Genomic DNA, 24,786 nt, shown 5'->3' with positions numbered 1-24,786 from the left:
ATCTTGTAAAATGTTATTCACCTATATTTTTCATTAAATTATTTTTAGATAAATTAAAACAAAATATGTATGTACATAATTAAATATTTAAATTTACCTGTGACTTGCTTATGCAAAATCGTTCTGCTAAAACACGAACACTTAGATTTTCTGTTTCCTTGGTTTTAAATATAAACGAATATATAACAGATAAATATAGTGTTTTTATTAAACGTTTTCGATATGTACATTTATTGTGTCCATTTATGAGAGGTAATTTTTAATTTGGTACCAGTTTATTGTGTCCACGTCCACTATTAAGAGTGTCCACTACTAAGAGGTTATAACTCCTATTATGCGCATACATTTTTGCCGGGGAATTTAGAAGTGTCCACTATTGGGAAGGGTCCACTATTGAGAGGTGTCCATTAATAGAGGTTTCACTGTATTTTAATAAATAACGTGGAAAATAATGTTTTAGTGGGTTACTTCATAGAAATTACTTTTAAAAATTAATTGCATTACAATAGCGTTACTTTAAGTAAAATGTAATGCAATTACTGCTACGTTGCTGAAAAAGTAATTTGTAATTTGTGTTACGTTACTACCCAACACTAGATACATATAGGTATTAAGAGGACGCGATACCCGCATGTGTTGTCTCTGTCTTACAAGTGCGTAACATAGCAAATTTTACGCTCAGCAGAACACGTGTAGCTCCGTTAGTTTAAAATTTAGTGCGTATTGTCCTCTTATAAAATCTAAAGGTAAGATTATTATCTAGTCAACCTCATAGGTTTTTTATTATATTTTAATTTTAACGCGAGTTATGAGTATTTTAAAATTGTAAATTTTTTATACATCTTAAAATACTCATAACTTGCGTTAAAATTAAAATATAATAAAAAAACCTATGAGGTTGACTATATAATAATCTTACCTTTAGATTTTATAAGAGGTCAATACGCACTAATTTTTAAACTAACGGAGCTACACGTGTTCTGCTGAGCGTAAAATTTGCTATGTTACGCACTTGTAAGACGGAGACAACACATGCGGGTATCACGTCCTCTTAATAAATGTGACAAATGATGATATATATACCTAGGCGCAAATACCTATGCTCAACATTTTGGTGGGGCTAGGTTATTCTAAAAACATAGAAAAAATATCTTTCCTGTGATGTATATAAATATATTTATGGGCTTATAATTTAGTTTTATTTTTAACGTAATTTTGTAATAATCTTCATAACTGCATCTTAACGGATGAGAAACATCCATGAACCAAGGATGTCTTTACTCTTTTTGCGTATATCAGCATTTAGCTTTCGAAATTATCATAAACATAACTAGGGGTAGGGGATTTAATCCCTCCAAAACTTGTAATAGCCCTCCCAAAATAAATTATTCAATTGTTTCCTAAAATATTAATAAACCTTTAAAAATTCATCTGTATTTCTTATTTTTTGGAAAAAAATGTTATTTTTTGATATCTATTTAAAGTTTATAATTATTTTATATTGCCCAGGTATAAAAAAGTTGGAATTAAAATAAGTTAGTTACTTCTAATATGCTATTGCTACTAATATTAGCGTCTATACAATTTAACTCTTGTCAATCGCATGCGTATTCGTCTTCTACGAATTAAATCAGAGGTGTAAATTGCTTTCAATAGTTGAAACGTAGAAGGTATTTAAGTATTACTAAATCATTTAGGGTAATTTGAAACTTTTGTAACTGAATAATACAATTTTTTATTTCATATCCAGATTCATCGAAGAAACTGTCTTAGAAAATGAAGTCTAGTAAACGCGGTTGTTCACAACTAAAACGTCGTATATGATAACATATTATAATCTACGACGAGGATTACAGTGTTCATTCAATATAATATTATGATTAATAAACTGAGATATATTTTTTTTATTTGTAAATGAAATTATGTAAAATGTAATATTATGAATTTTCATATAATTAATACACATTTTTTTTGTAAATTAATAAAATAAATATTTCTAAACGTCTGTATTTTAAATGTTTTAATTCTAAAACATAGCTCTTCTAAAGCTTGGCATTGTAATCTCGTTATCCTAACTCATGAATTTCTAATACTTGCCTCAGTACCATAAGATATAAAGTTATTAGTAGTATAGTACTTCAGTTATTATGTTATTGGATTCAATACTACCTTACATCAAATTAAATGTTGTTATTATGATATTCATCTTATGAGTTTTTGAGATTTAGTTGGAAATAGGTACTACCTCGTAATATTTGAAATACCAACTTTTTCAATAATCGTCGTATCGACTTGAAATCTTCGGGATTCAGCGCAGTGCCACCTCAAGATCAAATTTCTGTGTTCAGAAAAGTCGCATCTATATAGGTTTTTTAGGTTGATAAATCGACGAAACAAAATTTCCCGCTATTTTTGTTGTTGAAAAATTCACATTTAGAACACATTATTTACCAACTAAAAGATTGAGTTAAAATATTTTATTTTTTGTAAATTTATTCTAGGGACGAACCTGCGTCGATCCTTGAAGGTTTCCTTAAGATAGGACCAATATTAAAGAGCTTAATATAGGTGTTAGATTTTTAGAAAACGTAATAATAAAAATCAAGGTAATTGAAGGTAAAATTAAGGTATTTGAATAAATTTTGTAAGAACTCAAAAAAATAAACTTTATACCTACCTACTACCTAGTTATTACTTATTTCACTCTCAAAATTTATAGAATGATGAAAATCATGATAAATATTTTTGTTTTAGAATAATTACATAAAGGAATTTTACAACCTACATGGATATCTAGTTCATGAAATGAATCATTTTACTACGTGGATGAGACATATCATATAGTTTATACATTGAAAGGTGTCCCCTTACTGGAGGCTGCAATTTTGAGATTCTATTAGCAAAATCTTTTTTTTAATAATATCAATGAAATAAATATCTTTGCAATAATAGATCTATGTATTATTTTTTATACTTAAGAATAATGAAAACGGAATCAACATGAATTCGTCCAAATAATAAGAGTAATAATAATAATAATTATAGCATATTACGCAAGTCAAAACAATAAAATTCAAATGGTATACCTAACAGATAAAATACTAAAATGTGCAACTCCCCTTTAAGCAAAGCTTGTGATGCAGAGTTTTATTTGAATTCAACTATCGACAATTTAATAATATTTCTAAAATAAATTAACAAAATTACATCATATGTTATTATTAATCAATAATCATACATCAATTTGTGTAAGATCAACATTTTTTAAGTTATATTTCAAATCATTTATATTTTTAAAATTATTTATATTTATTTTAAGTATTCTGCATAATCGCCATAATCCAATTGCAATCGTAATAGCAGTTTTAATGCCAAACTGTTTATGGTATAAAGGTACATTTAGATTAATATTAGTTTTATAACGAGTATTATAAATATGATCATTGATCAACATAGACAGTATTATTTTCAGAATTATGAAAACGCAGTAATAAGTTCTTATAATATAAACATTTAATATTAAGTAGATTAAAAACATTGTATACAAATGCATTATTTTTAACTTTTAAGCCTTGGTAAATTGAATATAAATTTGATCACATTATTTAAAGTAATATGTGTTTAAAGAATGAATATGAAACTCATACGCTTGTCCCCAAAAGACAATACCATAGCATAAAATAGATTAAACTTAAGCTAAATAAACTGTTCGTTTCAAATCAATATTGTTGAATATATATTTTAAATCATAAAATACATAAAAGAATTTCGAATAGTATTTGTAAGAATATTATTATGATAATTCCAATTCAGTTAATTATCCAAGGTGAGGCCTAAATACTTAATACAATTAGAATTCTTTTATTGTCTTTACCGGCATTAGTTATTTTATTCTGATAATGTAGTAATTTAGCTTTTTTTATTAATTGAGTAATACATTTCTATACTTATTATATTTTATTTTAAAATTGTTATGGAAAGGTCTTTTTTTCAAAGATATAAGCTAATTGATTTCTTTTTCTAATAGAGACAATTAAGCAGTTAAGTAATTCCAATCTTTAGTATTTTTATTTTTATTTTTGAAACTGTTTAAAATATATTTACTAGAAGATATATTAATATATTCAATAATTTCGTCATTAAACTTATCAAATGATTCATCAATGTTTGTACCATGAATATAAATATTCCAGTTTTCTGTTTTTATAAGCATATTCAAATGTATGAAATCAATTTTATTTTTAGTCTTAGGTAGATCAATACTATCCTTAATATTAGAAATATTTTTTTTAGGAAGAGCGCTGTGGCATAATGATCGGTAATGTTACACTTAAATATATATGATCTGATGTTACTACTTTCTATATTTTTTGTAAGAATTTGACCAACGCACAAGTTTGAATTCTTGATACTCCGAGTGAAATTATTAATACATGAAAAAATCCATTAAAAAATCAAATATTTTGATATTCTGTAGCTATAACAGAATTATTACCAATGTCTATATTAATATCACCATGTATTAAACATTTATTTAAATTATTATTAGTATTATTAATAAGATATACTTCTAAATCACTTATAAAAAGATCTACGTTATCATTAGGAGATCTATAAATACCAAGAATAGTATAAATGCTATTATTTTTTTTGAATTGTAATTCTAAAAAGTTACTGTTATTGATTATGGTGTCCTTAACATTTAATAATTTAATTTGCTCTTTAATCAATATAGTGTCACCATAACTTTTATTAAATTTACCTATTGAGTTAAGAGTCGGATAACCATTTAACATAAATTTAAAATCATAAGCAAGCCATGTTTCACTCAAAATATTTACATCGTAATCACAATTATTTGAATCCAGAAATATGGCAATTCATCAAAATGTAATCTAATACTTCTAATATTTAAAGCTAATAATGAAATTGAGTTTTCATTTATAACATTTTGAGCAATATTATTTTCTAAAACTATGGAGTTAATATTATTTATCGAATCAATTGCATTTATTATATCTACATTCATAATAAAATTTAAAAAACAAAAAGAATTACCTTAATATTAAATACTCACAATTTATTAACATCTCATTCAGATTTAATTTTTATTATTTTTGAGCCATCTTTTTTCCTGACTAATACTTCAGCATTATTGGTCCAAACATAATTGTATTGTTTTTCTTTGCATATGGTCCTAGTTTTCGCAAATAACAATCTTTTGAATTTGGTGAGTATCTCATTACAAACTATTTTAACATCTGAAGACCAGATATTAGCAACCATATTTGCATTCTACTTTATTTTTTTTTATTTTATGGAGAAGATCATTTTTTATTCCAAAGTATTAATCTCTGCTATTCGAATTCCTGAGTTACTTTCCTTTGTTGGCAATAGTTTGAATTATGCGGAGCAATTTTCATTTAGAGTTTTTGGTATGCCTATTATTTCGATACTATGACGAAGGTTGTATTGTTCTAATACACCAAATTTAATCTTTAATGAATCAATTTCATTATTAAGTTTCATATTTTCCAATTTAATTAAATATGAAACACATTAGTGTTGTTCATTTCACATTTATAGTTCAGTGGGTACTGCTCAATACCAAATAGATACTCAAAGGTTAAGTGAAAAAAAGGTTTGATATTATTAGTAAGCAAACTAAATACAAATATATTATAATATAAGATAATAATAAATTACTTACCTGGTTATGATGAAACCAACTTCCCACAACACTTGAGTTTTCAGTATCCAGAGACAATTTTTTTTTTTTTAATATTTAACAAGATAACATATTAAATAAAACATTAAATTGATTTATCTTTCTCCTGTAAGCTACAATAAGGTAACCCTTTTAATACAATCTCATAATCGGTTTTGTTTTTGGTACAAGTTGTGAAAACAATATTCTCCAAAAAATTAATAACGCATTAATAGGCCTTTTGGACTTGGATTCCATCGAAGCATATGCTGTTGGAATAAACTACAAAAAATAAATGTATTGGTTTAATACTCTAACATTTTTTAAAGTAAATACTATTGTCTATTATTAAAATAAAGAAGATAACTTCGAAAATATCCAATCAGACAATGGATGCTAAGTAGCTGATATTCACCAGTACAACTTTAAAGATTGCATCTGCATGGACCTCAATTATATTCTTCTCCAAAACTACTTGAATAAGTTGGCAGCAGGCTAACACTAAGTTTTGTATTCCTAGTCATAAATTAGTAATTAATATTATTTTAATTAAAGAACTTAATTTCATATTTGATTTATAGGTTGATAGAGTAAAAAGTCTGTATGTCCTTCCGACACTGAAGCAATTTAATTAATTTTGGTTAGATTGTTTTCATGACTCATTTTAAGTAGCTCATTCCGCATATTACAGTGAGTAATAAAAATAATATTTTATAATTCATTTATCTAAAATTTAAAATGTATTAAAGTCTACTACTGATGATTGTGATGAATATTATATTAATTAAAATTGTTTTATTTAATATAGACATAATTACCATCACTATCAGTGACACAGCAAAGAAGTATATCTAAATTACAGCACTGAAACCTGTGTATTTCGCCATTTTCAAATTTGTTGGCCAATTCTTCCAGTGCCTGTGGAAGACTTGGTTGCGAATTCCTTCTAAAAGCAAAAATGACGTCGTCAGCAGTTGGCCATGGAAACAATGCAGCTGCAAGAGTATGTCTGTAACAGCACAAAATTACGAATAAGATAAAATTGTTAGGTACCTACAATGATGCCTAAATACTTAATGCTGTTACATTCATATTTATTTTAATTACCTTCCAGATTCATCATCATACATACATTTTAAAGGAATATTATTGTTCATGTAGCCTGTTTCTACACCTTATTTCTGAACATTTTCACCAAATACTGATTACTATGGTTGGATCTTTCACAGCCCACAGGTACGTGCTCTTAATTGTATAAATGAAACATTCACATTCTTTTTTGCTGTGCCTGGGAAAAACAAATTGTTAGATTTGGCTCGTTCATAATAACTGCAAATAATAAATAATTTGATTGGACAAATATTGAATACAATGAACACAGTACATTTTTACTTTTAGTCGGTGGCATACATACTGGCTACTGCACTACCAAAATTATGTAGGTATCTATTTAATTTTAATTTTGATTTTAAGAATACAATTTATTTAATTATAAGTATAGGATTAAAATAAAAATGTATTGTACATAAAATTAAAGTTGTTTACTTACATGATTCTTTTTATTTTTCAATTATTATCAATTATCATAAATAAATTCTAGATGATCCATGTCAGTTAAAAAAGTGTTTTAGTATTATCTAAATAATATGTAATATAACATATATTACCTTCTACCTGTATCTATTAAACGCTTAATACAACAGCTCATAATATGTTCATATAGCTCGTAATAATAATAATTATCATTTATTTGGATTGAATCAAAAATATATTTTTATATATAGCCCATTTATACCAAGCATATCTTTGATGCCATTTTTATTTCAATATAGTTTTAAAGCCATATTATACCTATTATTTAATATACAGCAGGGTACACATATTATAATACAACACACCTTCATTCACGGAGCTTATATATCTACTTTCCGGGTAATCCTTACCCCTCCTTATTCAGAAACGACACTCGACAGTAACTGATAAACATACTCGTTTTCTCTGTGTTATTTAAAAAATTATTGACTCCTAGATTTTTGTAAAAAACATTTTGGAAATATTATACATTGTAATTTGTCTATAACACTCCAATAGCATTCTATGCATATTGAAATGTGCTGCTCTGGGCATATAATTGATATAGAATGAAAATGTATATAATTAAAAATGATATTAGATTAATACAGCAATATTATTATGTGATGAATATGAGGCCATGTTTGAAGTCAACATTTTCTTTTAATAAATTTATATTTTATTATAATAATATATTAATATAAATATTACTAAACAGTAAACATCATACATTTGTTATAATTTCAAGCACGCTACTTAAAAATAAATGGTGTACTTGAAAAAAAATTAATTTGGGTCTCAAAAATATTTGCTGGCCATTTCAGCCAGTATATATATACTAACATATTAATTAATAATTATATTTTGTTACTTGCAGGCAACGGATTGCTTACGAATTTCATTGTTAGTTCTTCGAATAATTTATAATAAGTCGTATTTTCACTAGTTTAATGTACAGACGTTATATATATTCGCTATAATATATCGTACTGTTGTATTACTATTTTCTTTTTAGTTTATTGTATTAGAATCAATTCTAATTTAATATTTGCTTCAACTTTCTGATCAGTCGATCAATTATTGTTTACATACAGTCTCACCATGGTTCATGTTTTCGTCAAGCGTTTTAACCGCAAGTTACAGGCTTTCTGCAGTAAGTACCAATTGAACATTTAAATATTTTCTGGAAATATTTGGCGATACAGCTACAGGTGCGCGAATGTTGGTCGAGTGAACGAAATAAGACTGCTTGCAAATAATGTTTATTGTCCGCTTGCTAGCATATAATAGATATATTTAGCTACGACCGCGGGCTCGCCGTGATTTAATAACACGGAAGTTTTAAACGCCACCCATTTGCACCAGCGAAGTATTGTATCCCCGTCGTGTGTGAACGCGGGATGTGATCAAAAAACACGAGGCCTGGGGCCTTGGCCCTGAACCCTCCCCCCTAAAGACCTCCCAGCGCACCTTTAATAAGTCTCGACTTCGCCGACGGTCTACACGTGAATAGATCTGATTATGAATATAATATCCAGCCAAAACCGTGGACTCGGGTCTACTCCGTGAATCAGGGGGGGGGGATGTCAGGGCACCATTTGTTTTCTTTCTCTAACCCACTTTAAACATAGAAAGTTTATGTTTAGCAGAACTAAACCCGTGTTGTTAACATAAATTACCCCAAATTTACCTACAAACAGCTTTAAGCTAAGAACATTAACCTATTATGCGTAGAACTTTTAAGGATATTTAAATTTTTTCACAATTTGAAAGCTTGTTTTACAATCGTAATAATTTATGCATGTTCGTAAATTGTATGGTAATCAAAATATCGTAGTATAACGAACGTCGTAGGGACACAGGTGTTCTTCGTAACTTAAGGTTTGAGAATTGGCGAATTCGCTCCAATATTAAAAGTAACCACACACAGTGGGAGGAATTGAGGTTTTACCGCGACAAAAATGAAAAAAAAAATATCACAATATAGGTAAAGACTAAGTAAATAATCATTAGTTATTATCTACTGATCATATAAAATAGATACTTATCTCAAGTTATATACGTTTATATCAACACTAATAGTAGCCAAAGCAACGGTAATTTAGAATAATCAACATTACGTAGCTATTCGGATATACTATTATATTATATATCCGATTATATATCCGATATACTATTATTATATATCCGATGGCCAAAGAGTGCGTGTTTCTGTTAGTCATATTGTTTCAACTGATCGACGCTGGTACCGGAAGTCAGGACGTTCACGGCACCGTCCTGTACAAGCTCACCGACGTCGACCGGAAGACGTGGACGGACGCCGATCGTGTAGAACTCCAATGCCGGAAGTTGGTCGGGTCCCTGATTCCCGGTGCGAATTTCAGCAACGGCGACGGCGACGGCGAAAGGTTCCTGGAGTACTTCAGCCTAATCAAAGGCCAAGCGAAGAAAATCGTGTCGTCGGTGGCCAGAAAAAGGGCTATGATCGCCATCGTGGACGCCCTGGGGGGGTACCTACACACCAAACTTTTGCCAAATGTCAGAGAGCAGTACTACGCTGGTCGGGCCACATACTCGACGGTCAAACGGTTACACGACCTTGAAAAAAACATCAAGTGAGTGTTTTTTTTTTCGTTGGCAGCTGTCGTTTTAAGACAATAGTGTTTATAAAAATTTTAATTTTAATTTGAATATTTACTCTCGAGTTCCTTGCAGCGGAGTGACCACGTCGTAAGTACCGCAGACATGGCGGCGTTCATAGGTATATAACGAACCTTTCTATTTTTTTCCCCCGTGACGTGTTCCGTACCATTTACATCCGATCTTGTAACGACTTACGACGACTATATATTACCCCGTGCCCACTCAACTCACACGTTTACAACCGTGTAACACACTAACACGCATCCGTTATTCCGATTCTTTGGGACCATCATGTACCCACGAATATGTTAAACAGTTTCATCTTATTACTTATTTAAGTCGTTTCAATCAAATTAGAGTGAAACAAAACAAAAAAATTTGTTGAATAGAAACACGCGGTTGAAAACACTACAAAAAATTAACAATTATTTATTATATGTACAACTGCGGACTCTCATAAGGCCCATGGTTAAATAATTAGGTAGGTATGATTATCGTAACTTTACTTCGGGTACGCAGGTGTCATGGCGGCCACTGACAGTCCATCACTTCATATTATTATTAGTTGACGAAACGATACGAAATTATTAATTCCATGGCTAAATAAATAATTGCCAGCTGAGATTCCTTTCCATGCTGAATCATGCGGTACACAGATATATAATATATCTCATAAAGTCATAACAATACATAACTAAATTGCTTCTCAATGCGATCATACGACTCGTCCGGAACATTTATTTGTAAATGATTATTATCCTTATTATTATGATTACTATCGTTCACGCCACTGTCCACAGGTACGTTTTGAAAACGGACGGCCGAGGTTGGGCGAAACCGATAGCGAGCGATCAGCGGTCCGGCGTGGACGTGTCGTCGGCAATGCGGCGGACAGCCGAACGGACGCCACGGCCGACGATTAGACTCAGTGACGGCGATGACGGGTCGGCGGGACGTTGCGGTGGCGTGGACGTGAGCCCGTACGGTTTGCTGCGGCCGTCGCCTCCGACGAAAACGGCGGCCGGCGCCGCGGACGTCGAAGACGTGTACGCTGACCGCGTACCATTCTTCGACAACGACACACGGCCACATTCGCTGGTAGTGCCGTGGCGCCAGGGACGGGCGGTCCTGTACGGAGTCCGGGATGCCGGTTGCCATCAAGCGCTGTTCGGACACCTAGCGACGGCCACTGCGGCCGACATGCGTCCCCGCAGGGCCAACCTGCGCCAGTGGCTGGACCAGGCTGTTCTGCCGCTCGTAACGACTCGGGCCACAGACCGCTGGTATCCGGCCCTGTGGGGCGTCACGCTCGTGGCCAGGCGTTTAGAAGAGGCGGACGTCAGCGGTCTGGGCGGTGGTCTTGTTGGGGGTCAGGACGGCGGTCGGAGCCACGATCGCGGCCACCACCAGTTGGACTGCGACTGGACGACCGAGGAGGGGCCTGGCCACAATTTTTATGCGGCCATCGTGCTAGCGAGCGCGTACGTCTGCTGGTTGTTGGCCCTGTACATACGCTAGCACGATGGCCGCATAAAAATTGTGGCCAGGCCCCTCCTCGGTCGTCCAGTCGCAGACACACTGGTTGTGCCGGAACAGTGTAAAAACATATTATTAATCATTACTGTAATATACCTATGCTATCGATATTTTATTTTTACGATTTATTACGGTACATTTAATTAATACGTACGTAGGTATATTATAACGATCAAATTATTTGTGATTAGTAATAATTATTAATTAAATTACCGAATAATTAAATGACCTCTCATACCAAAAATACTCACATATAGTACTGATACCAATTATTACCCGGAGTTGGGATTATTTCCCATGCGGTATTAGGATTTAGGACTATTACGGTACAGCATACGCGGTATGTATTTTGCCGAGGGTATAAAGCTTATGCGAATACTTTGTATTAGCTGTTATAAAGGCTGCCATAATTTCGGTTATAAGTGTAACGCAGCCCACGCTAGAAGAGAGAAAACGAACTGTTCGATAAAAGCGCTGTTTCTACCCCGTTTGTCCTTCCTTCTTGTTTTACGCCTCGGCACTATTTATTTACCCCACATCACCTTCTACAGGATATTCTTTTGAATCCCACTTCTAACCAAGGTACACACGCACGTAGTGAGTTTCTATACTTCCAATACGTTCAAAGCAGATAAAAATAAACAAAATCGGACACTTTCTCACTCGTTTTCTCTTTATCTTTCCTGTTTTTTTCCTATTTTTATCCTTGTTTCTTTGGATTTCCTCCAAAAAGGATTACATTTTTTTATCCGTGTACACGTTTTACCACCACCGAGGCAGCATCACTGTCACCACTACTACCACACGTACTTAGCATTCCCTACTTTAGAATCATTATGTAATGACGGAAAACACACATTTAGGATTATATGGTTATAAAATGCTTTTGAATATTTGTTTAATTCCATTTGTCAATCCCAAACGGGAAATATTTAATTATTGATCATTATAGGTGTTCACTGTTCAAATTTTAATTAGTTAATAAATAATAATTATTAAGCACTGTAATCATTTTTATATATTACGTAAACATTCAAAAAAATTATTGCTTAATGCTGACTCTTCTTATTCAAATCATTTAAAAAATAATTCAATACATTTGTATTGAATTACAGGCATGATGAATGATGACAAGTACCTTGTATTTTGCATACATTTAATAAATTATAATTGCATTTATATCTATTAAAAATAATTTTTTTGTTTCTTACGCCAACTGTTCAAAATTTAAATGGATGGCAAAATAAGTGACATTTAATTCGGAATAAGATGAAAAAATGTTTACCATAAAAAGGTAGATATTTTTACCATCTTGTGTTATCGTAAAAATGGTAATAAACTAAATACAATATAACCTATAGCCTATAGGATATATGGTTTACTGCTTAGACGTATCTTCATAGACCGTATAGGTAATAAACTAGATGGATTAAATTGTTTGTTTTATTTGTTTAACGGGATTCAAAATGAAGAAACGAAACCTTTTTATTTAAAAGAAGATTCCATATGTTTGGACCGGTATGGTCTTCATTTAAGAATAATTCATTAATTTTATTTGTATAGTACACATTTTATGTTCAAAATGAAGCGGTGATGTATTTCCTACCGATTGGCGATATGTGTGATTTTTCTATGAAATATTTTTTGGGATAGTAAAAGTGTTCCTTTAGCTTCAAATAGCTCTCGTATCGATTGGCAAGTAACCAGATAGTGGTAATTTAGGCCTTAGGGGGTGGCAAATTTATATTGATAAATTATTATTTTGTATTAATTATATAGAAAAAAATATATATTTACATAATTTTAATCATTAATTTAAATGTTTAACCTTCTATAAAATACAATTATTATAGCTCAAAAATAAAACTGTTTTCATCAATTTGTCGGAAAATATTAATAATATTATAAACAACATACTATCTATATATATAGACATATAGTAGGATTTTGAATGGAAGAAATTAGAATACAGAATACAAGAAATTGTATAAGGCTGATAAAATTTCTCAATAGAAAATAATCAAGGTTTCAGGGTAAATTACTATGTTTTCTAATTCTAGTCAATTTTATTTTTGAATTTGTGTGTCGATAGATTGATACAGCAAATCGTCGAGTTCAAATGCCTTAAATAAAAAAAAAATATAACCTAAATAATATTATGATAGTAAAATTAGTAATTGTCAAGTTTAATCTTCGTCTTAAAAAGCTTATATGGTACCCAATTCATCATGGTCAGACAAGTGTATAGGTTGATGCACTCACTACTCAGTGATATTAATATTTTTTTTTTATTTTTTTATTCGTATTCCTAAATAAATTTCATATTTTTGCTCAAGCCATACGATAAAAATAACATGATAAAAATGTATTTCATTCGAAGAATAAAAGTGTTTGCACGTAATAAAAAAAAAGTTTACAATGATACATTACTTACAAGAAGTGCGCATTTTGCATCACTAAAACAAAAATCAAAAACAGTTCATAGTGCTATACTGAAAAATGAAAGCATGTACCTTCACACCCCGTGGCGTTAATAAATCAAAGAATACCCACAATAAATTATCATCATAGAATTCTGTCGAACCCTCCGGCTGTAATAGAGGTAGAAGCCAGGATACGTGGAGTGTTGTTTATTGCGCAGGGTAATATTTTTATATTGTAACATTATAATAGGAACTGAAATGTTTAATATAAGTTTTTAATTGCTTTCAATGCTCTATTTAATGTAAGCTCAAATATGATACAATAGGTTCTTTCATTGTGACATTTAACTTTTAACTTTATAAAACAAAAATTAACATTACTTTCAGGCAATGGCATGAAGGATTCAACAGAATTGTATGATAGTAAATTTTATCCCGGGTATTCGTTGATTTACTAACGTCACCGTGTGCGAAGTCTCTTTCTTGTTCATTTTTTTCATCGCCCGGACGCCCGATGTTTGGTTACAGCAGCAGCTGCACATTGTTGTTAATTTGAATGTATTCAAAATTTAAAAAAAAATGTACATCTATAATATGTATTTGATAAATATGTAATTAAAAATAAAAGATATGTAAAAAAAATGTTTTTATTCTTGAAAAAAAAATTAGAAAATGAGTATATTAAATATGTAGGTAAATATAAATTATACAACACTACATTTCATTACTATTTTATTAACATTAATAATTAGGACTACATACAAATTCGTACCCTAGTTATTATTTTAATTTTTAGGTATACCGCGGACTAAGAATAGTACTTTGTACGTACAGTTCCGGCAACCTCACTTTTAGTGATAACAGACTAGGGTCGAAAAAAAAGCCGACATTAATTGATAACGACACTATTTTCACGATTTTGTGTGTAATTTCATATTTTTGTCAATATTGTTATTTGTTATTATTATTTACCTTGGGGCTGGGGCGACGGTCACGAGGCGGAATCGAGACTGTACGTGTAAGGTACCTATCTAGGTATCAAGTCATTAATATAAACTTATCGCGATCCGAATTGCTAATATTATGCTGATTAAAAATTAAAATATCGCCAGAAGACAACGAACCAATAATATTATGTCGACTTCTGTAAAATGTCAATGCGCCTTTGAACATGACCGAATATGTTCGTATGCATTGCTATGACTTGATATACTGTGAGTACCTAATACCTACTAAATCAATTTTAATCAGTCTACTTATCGAACAATGGCCAAGAAAAACGTTCGAAACGTTATTAAAAAATTGGAATCGTCCAGTGTGTTGATCAATACTTCGAATCCATCGGAATACAAAGCTCCAAGTGCTTTCGTTCAAACAGAAGCAAACAAGGATCCAGAACTCATACCGCACTGCTTCAGCTCATTTTGCTATTTGGGCCTGTTTGTGTGGCTCTTATTGGATAGAAACTACAATTTATTAATCGATCGCAACTCAATGATCATTATTGTTACATGTTACACAATTGAATTCGCTAAATTTGCCTGCCATTCTTATCTAGTCAGTAGAATAACAAATCAAATAAAGCCAAAAGTCAATCCTATATTATGGATACTTCAGTTTATAGTTTCCACTGTGCTAGCAGTGGGTGTATCATATTTATTTTCAATTCTCTTTGGCGCACCATTGACTACTAAACAAGAACAAACTTTTGTATTTTCTGTACTAGCAACAGCACTCATAATTACGCCCACTGCCATTCAGTTAGGATCAAATATATTGCCATTACTATTAACTGATTGTTTTGAAACGGAATTCGATAGTACTGTTGAAGTATTTGAAAAGAACAATTTTCGAGCAACAATTTTAGGAGGGTTCATTGGTGCAGCAGTAATACCATTCGATTGGGAAACTGAGTGGCAACGATGGCCAATTCCATGTTCAGTTGGATTAATAGCTGGACATTTATTAGCTAATGTTTATGAAATAATATGTTGGCAGTTTAAAACATTGAAAAAATATTCTGTTAAAAAAAATAAATTTTGATTGTAGTTGAAGTTTAATATTTTTTTTATTCAAATTAGATATGTATGACCAACATTTGTACTTTTACATAATAAAAATAAATAGATATCCTACAATGTTGCTTAAAGTTGTACAAATAGTTGATATTAAAAACAAAATAGTTACAAAAGTTTTAATTTTAGAAATGTAAAACTATTCTACTTAACACATTCGTATATACTTGTCCGTGCTGAAAATATTTCTTAAAAATAATTATATTTTGATGTACGACTTGCTAGTACATAGGAAATAATAATTATAGAAGACACTGACCAAAACTAAATAGTTTAATTGTAATGTTGACTAAGTTATAGTGCATTGATTAGCAAGGTACAAGACTCCAATTGGCAGAATTTAGCATATTATATGAATGATGCTCAATGACATCAATTGGCATTTTATGCAATGACCGTGTTATTTATAAAAAATATGAGAACTGGTTTCATCTTCATTATTTTATATGTCATACCATAAATCATTTTTTATTTTACTTTGAATTGTTGTCAATACTCATTTCAAATCATACAGATTTGTAATAATAATTTTGTACAATTTTAAACTTACTGTGGTAACTTTTTTTTTTATGTATAACTGCAAAACAACTAAAGAAAATTTTTATTGTAAAATATAAGTACCCAGTAAGTATTTATGGTAACTTTTGAACACCAATCAACGCAAACCAATAAGTTATTAAGAATACTTTTGAAACGGCATATTTAATATCCTCGCAGCTAATGTACTTTATATAAACTATTATATGTTTTCATAAATAATTAACAAGTTCAATAGGTATGATAGTAGTGTAATGTTAAATGTGTAGTCTTAACTTGTAGCATTATAATAAGTATATTTTTTGTTCCTTGGTTTTTACTTAAAAAAAATATAAAATGATTTGTGAATCATTTGTAAAGATAATGAATTATTTGTTTTGTAATTATAATAATATGGTTTATTTGAATACACATTTTATATTATTTACTATTACTTTATTTTGTAGGTAGTTGAATTTCGTACTAAAACTCAAGAACTGTACGAATACTGGAAAAAAAAATTTAATTAATTTTATAGAAAACTCAATTAATATTATTAAGTATTGATTCTTAAATAATAACTACCTTTTTCCTGAGTGCAGTAATTCAAATCCTTCATTGATAGATTCAAATGGGAGCTTATGGCTTACAAACTCATCCAACATGAGATTTTTATCCAAGTATTTTAAAACTAATTCAGGAATACTCTCTTTACTTTTCCATCCTTGAAACAAAATTGTTTAATAATATTAGCATTGATTTTATAAAAAACAGATAGCCTATTGTATATCTGGAAGAGTAAAAACAATTAAGATACCCCCAAATGCAGTTCCTTTCCATGTACGTCCAGTGACAAGCTGAAAAGGTCTAGTGGAAATTTCTTGACCAGCGGCAGCCACTCCAATAATTACTGATACACCCCAACCTTTATGACAAGCTTCTAATGCAGCTCTCTGCAAAAACAAATAAAATCACATTGTTTTATGAAAAATACAATATATATTTGTATTTTACTTGCCATTGTTTTAACATTTCCGATACATTCAAATGTATAGTCGAGACCACCATCAGTCATCTCAATCAGAACTTCTTGAATAGGTTTTTCGTACTTTAATGGATTTACAAAATCAGTAGCACCAAATAATTTAGCTAAAAAATTAAAAAAATTATAATATTAATAATGATATTTTGGGGCTTTTCGCTTTTATCTAATGAAAAGATATGACGTAAACCTAATTCAAATTTGCTTTCATTTAAATCCACGCCAATGATTTTCTTTGCCCCGGCGGCTTTACAACCCATAATTACTGCCAATCCTATTGCCCCTAATCCAAAAATGGCACACGTTGATTCTGGTTCGACTTGTGCGGTGTTTAAAGCTGCTCCAAATCCAGTTGAAACACCACATCCCAAAAGACAAATTTTGTCAAAAGATGCAGTAGAATCTACCTGGATAAAATAATAATAGTTATTGACGATTAATTAACATTATTTTCATAAGAAAAAAAAAAAAAAATGATAATTTCATAAAATTGAAAGTCTTTTTCAAGCTAATAATATAATTTTACTAAGTAGTTACTTATTTAGTCTTTTTAATTTCATAATTTCTACTTTTATTTATCATTTGTTTTAAAATAATCAACTATTAAAATAAAAAAATTAATTTATAAATATTGTTATTTCATAATAATACCATGTAATGTATATTGTACAATATACATTCAATGGCACTAATACTTAAGAGGACCTATTACCAAATTTAGAAGTAAGAAATACAAATATTGTCTAGTTGATGACATAGGTTTTTTTAATATTTTATTTTAATGCTAGTTATGAGCATTTTAAAATTGTGAATTGTTCGTACATTTTAAAATGCTCATAACTGAAATATAATATGATAGAATTGAAAAAACCGAAGTGTTCGACTATATAATACTTTTACTTCTAAATTTGGTAATAACTTATAGATCAATTCACTTAATAATTCAATTTAACAGAGTTAAATGGATTATTCAGACCATACAATTTGTTATGTTATGCATTTGTAACACAGACGGTATGGCATCTTATTCATTTAGATCAATGGTTTTTAACCAATGTTCCGCGGATCTTACTTAGGGGTTCTTCAAAAGTGCTTTATCTACATCATCTATACTTGTTTAAAGATAATTTTCATAGAGGTTCCGCATAAAAACAATATATTTGTTTTGTGTTCCGTGATATCAAAAAGGTTAAGAAACACTGATTTAGATAATATCAACTACAGTATAATTATTACATTATGTCACTATAATGATATAATAATAATGTTACCTTGCATAATGAAATATCTGCTACCACAGTGTATTCGCTAAAAGTTGAGCATCCCATGAAGTGGTACAGGGATTGTCCTTTGCAAGTAAACCGAGAAGTATTGTCGGGCATTTTACCTTGACCCTGAGTAACTCTAATTTTACTACATACATTTGTTTTTGGAGACAAGCAAAATTTACAATCTCCGCACTGTGGAATGTACAAAGGAATAACATGATCCCCTGAAACATTATTTTTAGCATATTTACACCCATGAAAGTGTTTTAAAGTATATAATATCAACCTGGTTGGAATTCTATGACATTTGGACCAACACTTTCAACAATTCCTGCTCCTTCGTGACCCAAAATACAAGGGAAGTTTCCTTCTGGATCATGACCATCCATGGTATAAGCGTCGGTATGACATATGGCTGTGGCAAGAATTTTTACTCTAACCTCATTTTCCTTTGGAGGGGCTACTTCAATATCTTCAAGAGTTAATGGTTTCTTTGCCTCCCAAGCAACAGCTGCCTTACATTTAATTACCTTAAAAATTAAATCATAACTTATTAATATTGTTTATATTACTATGAAATTGTACTCAATTGATTTTGCACCTTTCCAATAGTATCTGCCATAGTGTATGAATTATGTCTGGAGTAGCACTGAGTAATTGGGCACTAATTGAAGGGTTGTGTCAATTTATATAACTAAGAAAAAATTGTTATACTGACATATAGAGACAAGGCCACAAGTTTTTGAGTTATATAAAGCAGAATACTATAAGCTTACATCAGCCATCAATTATTTAACTCTTATCAAAATTAACAATCAACAGGCCAGTGCTTGTTATAAATGTATATCAGTGCATGGTACCAAAAGAATAATTTTTCAAGTATGTTAAATTACCTCTTAACAAATACTGAACAAAAACTATTGTTATATTATCCTTGTAAAAACTTATATCTATTTAATGGTTTTCAATGAATAATTATTTTAAACATAAATATATTATTGACATTTGCTTTACAATGTTTTATGTATTTTTAAACGAACTGACAAGTGTCTATAGGTGTAATAATATGTACTTTACGAAAAATACGATTATAAAATATAACATTGATCTATATGACAGTTGGTAATAGGTTAGACCCTTCTCTCGGAACTTTGCTGCTCATTACGTTCACTTTCCAAAACCACCTCGGCAATTGGGACTACTTTCGATCGGTTCGTCTTTCCATTGGGTCGGAGCTTTGGCCACAATAGACAAAGCGTGTACGCCGGACTTGAGCTCATCCGTTAGTATCGCGTTTACAAGACGGTGTCTCTGTAACAGCACATTTTGGTTATTTGATCAAGTTCTGTCGCTATACATTGTCACACAACTCCCAGACCTATACCTTAATCAAGGGCATGCCTTCGAATTCGTCGGATACAATAACGACTTTGAAATGCGTCTCCGAGTCTTTAGGTACATTATGCATGTGCGACTCGTTGATGAGTTGCAACACTTTTGGATTGAATCGGTTTTGCAATTTCGTTCGTATACAACTTTCCACGCACTTGGACGCCGTCGACATCATGTTGCCAAACTCGGGCCTAGTGATTAGGAAATTATATTTAGAAGAATGTCTTTCTTTAAATTTCGTTTATTAAGCCGTCCAATATTATTCCGAAATCATGGGTAAAGTTCCTTAAAATACTAAAATTTAAAAATTCGTTTCGTAACTCGGCGAAGAGTGAAGACGTGAATCGTGATAAACGATGATAAAGTGTAAATATTTACAGGTTAGACACTGGAACAAGTCAACAGTGTTATCACCATTAAACACTATCTTAAACTATTTATGTGGTCATCCTGAATGGTTGAATAACATAACCTCGAATAATTAGAGCGCAATAAAGTGGTTACACTATTATTATTATTATTATTATGAAAACTCTTTATCAGAAACAATGAAACTTCAAATGCTCGAACCATAACATTACATGAATTGTAATGTGTACAACTGTGTAGTCTGGTATTCTAGTTGCGGGTATAGTTACGTTTGTTATAATTAATATTGAAATATGTATTGTTTTGATTTACCATTCACATAGAATTGTATCTATATTCAATCGATAATAATTATGCACAATTTATGATTCGTTTTCAACCGTAAAATGGACGCAGATTTCGTTCAGCCACACAGAGCGACTTGTTATTTTTTACCGTTATAGCTTTATTGTAGTGTAAAATCACCTTCACTTTTTTTGAGTTTAAAAACAATGGAAAATGGACTCAGATTTGTTTGATGACGACAGTGATTGTTCTAGTGAAGTATCAGAAACGCGATCAGAACTCGAATCTCGAATCTATGGCATTATCCACCATAACGATTTTTCAGGGACTTCGGAGTCACCATTCATCGATCCAAAGTATGGTGTAGAATTCAATAACAATGGTGAAATAGTTGTGTTTCTCAAAGATCCAGCCGATATAGTTATCAACCCCACCGTTAATCTATCCGAGGTGTGTACAAATAGTGTTATACCAACACTTGTTTTAGATGATGACGATATTGAAACTTCCAAAGGTATCACTAGTATAATTGTTGATAACGAATTTTCTGAAACAAGCTTGAAAAAAAAGAAGAAGAAAAAAAAGAAAAAAAATGTAAATAATGAAAGTATTGAGGAGTACATTAATATTATTAAGAATACTGATGCGTTAAAAGAATATAAAGAGAAAAGTGGGTTAAATAAAATGAATACCAAAACTAGTAATGTTCATAAAGTTTCCCTAAATGTATCCTTGAATAATGAACGAGCAATGCCAATGACAGCAAGTGAAATTTTGAAACAATATCGTATTGGAAAACGAACTGAATGTAGTTTGTGGTATAGGTGCCCAAAGACATGGACTCCAGATATGGTAAAATTTTATACTAAAATTCAAAAGTCAAAACGAAATTATGACTGTAGAGAAGAACTAAACAAAATTAAAGGTAAATTCTAATGTTTTTATTTAAACTTATTATAAACTAATATTTTAATTAATAACCAATATTTTTTATACTTTACAAATATAGAAAAATATGGTTCAAATCCAATTGATTGGTCTTTGGATCCCTTGGATGTGTATAAATCTAATTCAAATACACCTAGAATGAGATGTAATATTTGTAGACAATTCGGTCATACTGGGTATAATTGCAAGGATCAATATAAACCTCCGATTTGTATTATGTGTGGAGTGGAAGGACATCATTTTCATAGTTGTAATAAAAAAATATGTTTGTCGGTAAGTTTTATTTGATTCTAATAAATAATTTTTACTATAACATTTACTATAGGTAGGTACTTAGCAAAATTGTATTGAAAGATTAATTGATTTTATTGATATCTATTTAATAATTATCATGCAAAAATGTATTAAATCTGTAAAAAGGTCTTTCCACATTTTATTATTTGTTAATACCTACAAGTAGTTTTACTGTTATAAATTATAACATGTTATCTTATATTACCTATGGACATTGAACATTGTCATTTTTATTTTCCATTTTTACCATTCAGTGCTCATAATCTTATGTCCTTAACCTACATGACTAGAACAGACATGGTAAATTATGCTTTTTAGCATCTCAATTTTATTTATATTATCTAGTATTTGAATCTAGTCATAATTAGTGTGCTTAAGTACCTATATAATTTTAATTTATCTATTAATTAAATTATTATATATTTTTTAGTGCGGAACTTGGCAAAAAAATTTTACCAATAATTGTAGTATCTGTTTATCAATGATCAGAGTCAAATGTAATATTTGTAATGATGTCGGTCATGAATCAAGTTATTGCACAGAAACTTGGCGTCAATTTCATAGTACTGTAAGTATTTACAGTTTATACAATAAAAATAATTACATTTTGGAGTGTTATACCCTTCAGATCATACTATGGATAGAGCCATGCCCATTTCGGTCGTGTAAATAATTTGAAGCACATTTAAGTGACGAGTCTCTGATTGAGATGTCTCATGTTCATATGCGTTATGCAGACCTTTGCATATTTAGCTGTTGGTTTATATTTATATATATATCAATTCATATGGATAAATATGCTTACATTTCTCTTATCACATGCTCACATCATGGATCTCAATCAGAAAATTGTTGCTAATACACTAAAACTTCCATTGAACGAAACTTTCTATTTAACGAATCTTTTTTAAGAACCATGACCTTCATTGTTAAATACACTTACATTTATCTCCAAATAACGAATCTGATGTTTCTATATACCAAAATAATTATTCGATAAAAACTGGTTTTTGTAAATGTTGTCACTATCAAATTTTCAACATAGTTCTTAAATTGTACATGAACAATGAATCCGATAAAGATAAGACACCAAAGGTAGGCAAACTGTTTAATTTTATTGCAGTATTTTAAAACTTTATGATATAGAAACTTTTTATGAAAAAAGTACAATTTATAAAAACAATAAGGAAACAAAACTCACTAATTATTTCTTTTGAATTATAAAATTAAAAAACTGAATTAAACTGTAATATTATATTTGATGTTGTTTCTTACATAACATATACAACATAGAAGTAAACACATACATACAATAACATTTTTTTAAAAAAGTTGAAAAAAATACGTAATTCTATTTAACGAATTTCTCCATATTATAAATTTGTTTTGCTGCTTATTCAACTTCGTTATATAGAAGTTTCACTGTATTATATGCCTCAGGTTATCAGGACATGGTTCCAACCATTGTATGTTATACTATATCATACTTTAATCTACAAACATAAAATATAAATTGTTTTTACAATGTTAATTTTTGTTTTAAAGACTAAACTCATTGTACCTAGTTATCAAACTTTTATTTGGTTATGTTTCAGATTTCTACTGCACCAGAACCTGAAAGTAACAAATTTGCTCAATCTACTTCTAGATCAAATACTTCAAATATTGAGTCAAGGCAATCTACTACAAGAAAGTCTGAATCTTCATTGACATTAACTCCCAATGTCAAAGAGATAAGTAAAAATAGCCCGAAATCTGTTGATTCTGGCAAATCTAAAAAAGCAAAACGGTTGCAAGCTAAGGCAAAAAAACATTTGAAAAACAAAAATAAAAGTAATCTCACAATTTCTGATAATGAATCCATAAATATTGATGTTAATATACAAGATGTTACATTGCAACGCACTCTAACAAAAAGAAATTTTTTCAAGAAAAAAAAATTAAGTGTTAACAATTAAATACAAAAATTTGAGAAATGACTATTTACTTAAAAATAATAGATTAGATTTTTGATGTGCTTACATATGACGCATATTGATTTTTTATTTTGTGATACTCTTAAGTATCTGTTGTTTTAGTATAATATTATTTTAAGTCTAATATTATCTAGCATAGATAGATTAATTACATATTTTATAGTGTCGTCTTTAGTAGATTTGGATGACGCCACAGTATTAAATACTAATTGTAATGTCCGTTATTCAAGTCTCTGATGTCCCAAATTGTAGTATTGTATAATATGATATAATTCTTTGGTTACAATTTTTGGTGGCAAAGGTTTTTAATGTACTTTAGTAAATTTAAATATTACTTTATGATTTTAATTTATCAATGTATTACCTATATTACATTTCCATCATTGCTCATTTCAAAATAGTTTGGACTTCTGATAAAAATATCTATTTATTTAGTTACTCTTAAGGTCTTCATAAATATTTAGCACTCAGTTTGAATAAGACAATGGATGGAATCTGATATTGATAATATTCAATTGCTAAAATATTATTGGTCCTACAATGGTATATTAATTTGTAAATCTTGTTTATCTACTTTAATTTTCATGCCAATCTTGTAACATAACATAACATATAACTGTATTTGAAAAGTTTTTTTTTTAAACAAATCATAGACAAATTCAAATAATTCATTTTTTTGACTATCCAAGAAAAATTTTTTAAGTAAGTTGTGGTTTATTATGTATAATGGATTCAATTAT

General features: G+C 30.1%; 5 protein-coding genes across 5 annotated transcripts; 3 read left to right on the top strand and 2 right to left on the bottom strand.

Annotated features, from left to right (window-relative positions):
• The first annotated feature begins 9,469 nt into the window (after positions 1 to 9,469).
• On the top strand, positions 9,470 to 11,440 carry LOC111027058. The gene is made up of 2 exons (XM_022305272.1): positions 9,470 to 9,894; positions 10,723 to 11,440. The coding sequence occupies exons 1-2, from the start codon at positions 9,470 to 9,472 to the stop codon at positions 11,438 to 11,440; spliced, it is 1,143 nt and encodes a 380-aa protein (XP_022160964.1).
• A 3,335-nt stretch (positions 11,441 to 14,775) lies between these two features.
• On the top strand, positions 14,776 to 16,019 carry LOC111027035 (phosphatidylinositol-glycan biosynthesis class F protein). Its single transcript, XM_022305237.1, has one exon. The coding sequence runs from the start codon at positions 15,148 to 15,150 to the stop codon at positions 15,922 to 15,924; it is 777 nt and encodes a 258-aa protein (XP_022160929.1). The 5' UTR covers positions 14,776 to 15,147; the 3' UTR covers positions 15,925 to 16,019.
• Positions 16,020 to 16,729: 710 nt separating this feature from the next.
• Positions 16,730 to 19,572, bottom strand: LOC111027034 (alcohol dehydrogenase class-3). The gene is made up of 8 exons (XM_022305236.1): positions 19,384 to 19,572; positions 19,069 to 19,312; positions 18,786 to 19,006; positions 17,705 to 17,921; positions 17,491 to 17,621; positions 17,290 to 17,425; positions 17,058 to 17,196; positions 16,730 to 16,980 (listed from the first exon to the last, which is right to left on the bottom strand). Exons 1-8 carry the CDS (start codon positions 19,402 to 19,404, stop codon positions 16,956 to 16,958), a joined length of 1,134 nt encoding a protein of 377 aa, XP_022160928.1. The 5' UTR covers positions 19,405 to 19,572; the 3' UTR covers positions 16,730 to 16,955.
• Positions 19,573 to 19,689: 117 nt separating this feature from the next.
• On the bottom strand, positions 19,690 to 20,522 carry LOC111027036 (bolA-like protein 1). The gene is made up of 2 exons (XM_022305238.1): positions 20,167 to 20,522; positions 19,690 to 20,093 (listed from the first exon to the last, which is right to left on the bottom strand). The coding sequence occupies exons 1-2, from the start codon at positions 20,347 to 20,349 to the stop codon at positions 19,950 to 19,952; spliced, it is 327 nt and encodes a 108-aa protein (XP_022160930.1). The 5' UTR covers positions 20,350 to 20,522; the 3' UTR covers positions 19,690 to 19,949.
• Positions 20,523 to 20,708: 186 nt separating this feature from the next.
• Positions 20,709 to 24,694, top strand: LOC111027033 (zinc finger CCHC domain-containing protein 7-like). Its single transcript, XM_022305234.1, has 4 exons — positions 20,709 to 21,753; positions 21,838 to 22,049; positions 22,501 to 22,638; positions 23,666 to 24,694. The coding sequence occupies exons 1-4, from the start codon at positions 21,042 to 21,044 to the stop codon at positions 24,026 to 24,028; spliced, it is 1,425 nt and encodes a 474-aa protein (XP_022160926.1). The 5' UTR covers positions 20,709 to 21,041; the 3' UTR covers positions 24,029 to 24,694.
• Positions 24,695 to 24,786: the final 92 nt, after the last annotated feature.

Source organism: Myzus persicae, unplaced genomic scaffold (assembly GCF_001856785.1).
Source record: "Myzus persicae strain clone G006 unplaced genomic scaffold, MPER_G0061.0, whole genome shotgun sequence".
Lineage (NCBI taxonomy): Eukaryota > Metazoa > Arthropoda > Insecta > Hemiptera > Aphididae > Myzus > Myzus persicae.
Note: the sequence above shows the minus strand (reverse complement) of the source record. Positions and strands in the feature narration are given on the sequence as shown.

What these genes read in the sequence shown, in the direction of transcription:
- LOC111027058 (XM_022305272.1), top strand. Translation starts at nt 9,470, where the DNA reads ATGGCCAAAGAGTGCGTGTTTCTGTTAGTCATATTGTTTCAACTGATC. An exon ending in GACCTTGAAAAAAACATCAA is followed by an intron (nt 9,895 to 10,722) that starts GTGAGTGTTTTT and finishes CACTGTCCACAG; the next exon opens with GTACGTTTTGAAAACGGACG.
- LOC111027035 (XM_022305237.1), top strand. Translation starts at nt 15,148, where the DNA reads ATGGCCAAGAAAAACGTTCGAAACGTTATTAAAAAATTGGAATCGTCC.
- LOC111027034 (XM_022305236.1), bottom strand. Translation starts at nt 19,404, where the DNA reads ATGGCAGATACTATTGGAAAG. An exon ending in TCGGAAATGTTAAAACAATG is followed by an intron (nt 17,426 to 17,490) that starts GCAAGTAAAATA and finishes TTGTTTTTGCAG; the next exon opens with AGAGCTGCATTAGAAGCTTG. An exon ending in GAAAGGAACTGCATTTGGGG is followed by an intron (nt 17,197 to 17,289) that starts GTATCTTAATTG and finishes TTTTGTTTCAAG; the next exon opens with GATGGAAAAGTAAAGAGAGT.
- LOC111027036 (XM_022305238.1), bottom strand. Translation starts at nt 20,349, where the DNA reads ATGATGTCGACGGCGTCCAAGTGCGTGGAAAGTTGTATACGAACGAAA. An exon ending in AAGGCATGCCCTTGATTAAG is followed by an intron (nt 20,094 to 20,166) that starts GTATAGGTCTGG and finishes GTGCTGTTACAG; the next exon opens with AGACACCGTCTTGTAAACGC.
- LOC111027033 (XM_022305234.1), top strand. Translation starts at nt 21,042, where the DNA reads ATGGACTCAGATTTGTTTGATGACGACAGTGATTGTTCTAGTGAAGTA. An exon ending in ATAAAAAAATATGTTTGTCG is followed by an intron (nt 22,050 to 22,500) that starts GTAAGTTTTATT and finishes TATATTTTTTAG; the next exon opens with TGCGGAACTTGGCAAAAAAA. An exon ending in GGCGTCAATTTCATAGTACT is followed by an intron (nt 22,639 to 23,665) that starts GTAAGTATTTAC and finishes GTTATGTTTCAG; the next exon opens with ATTTCTACTGCACCAGAACC.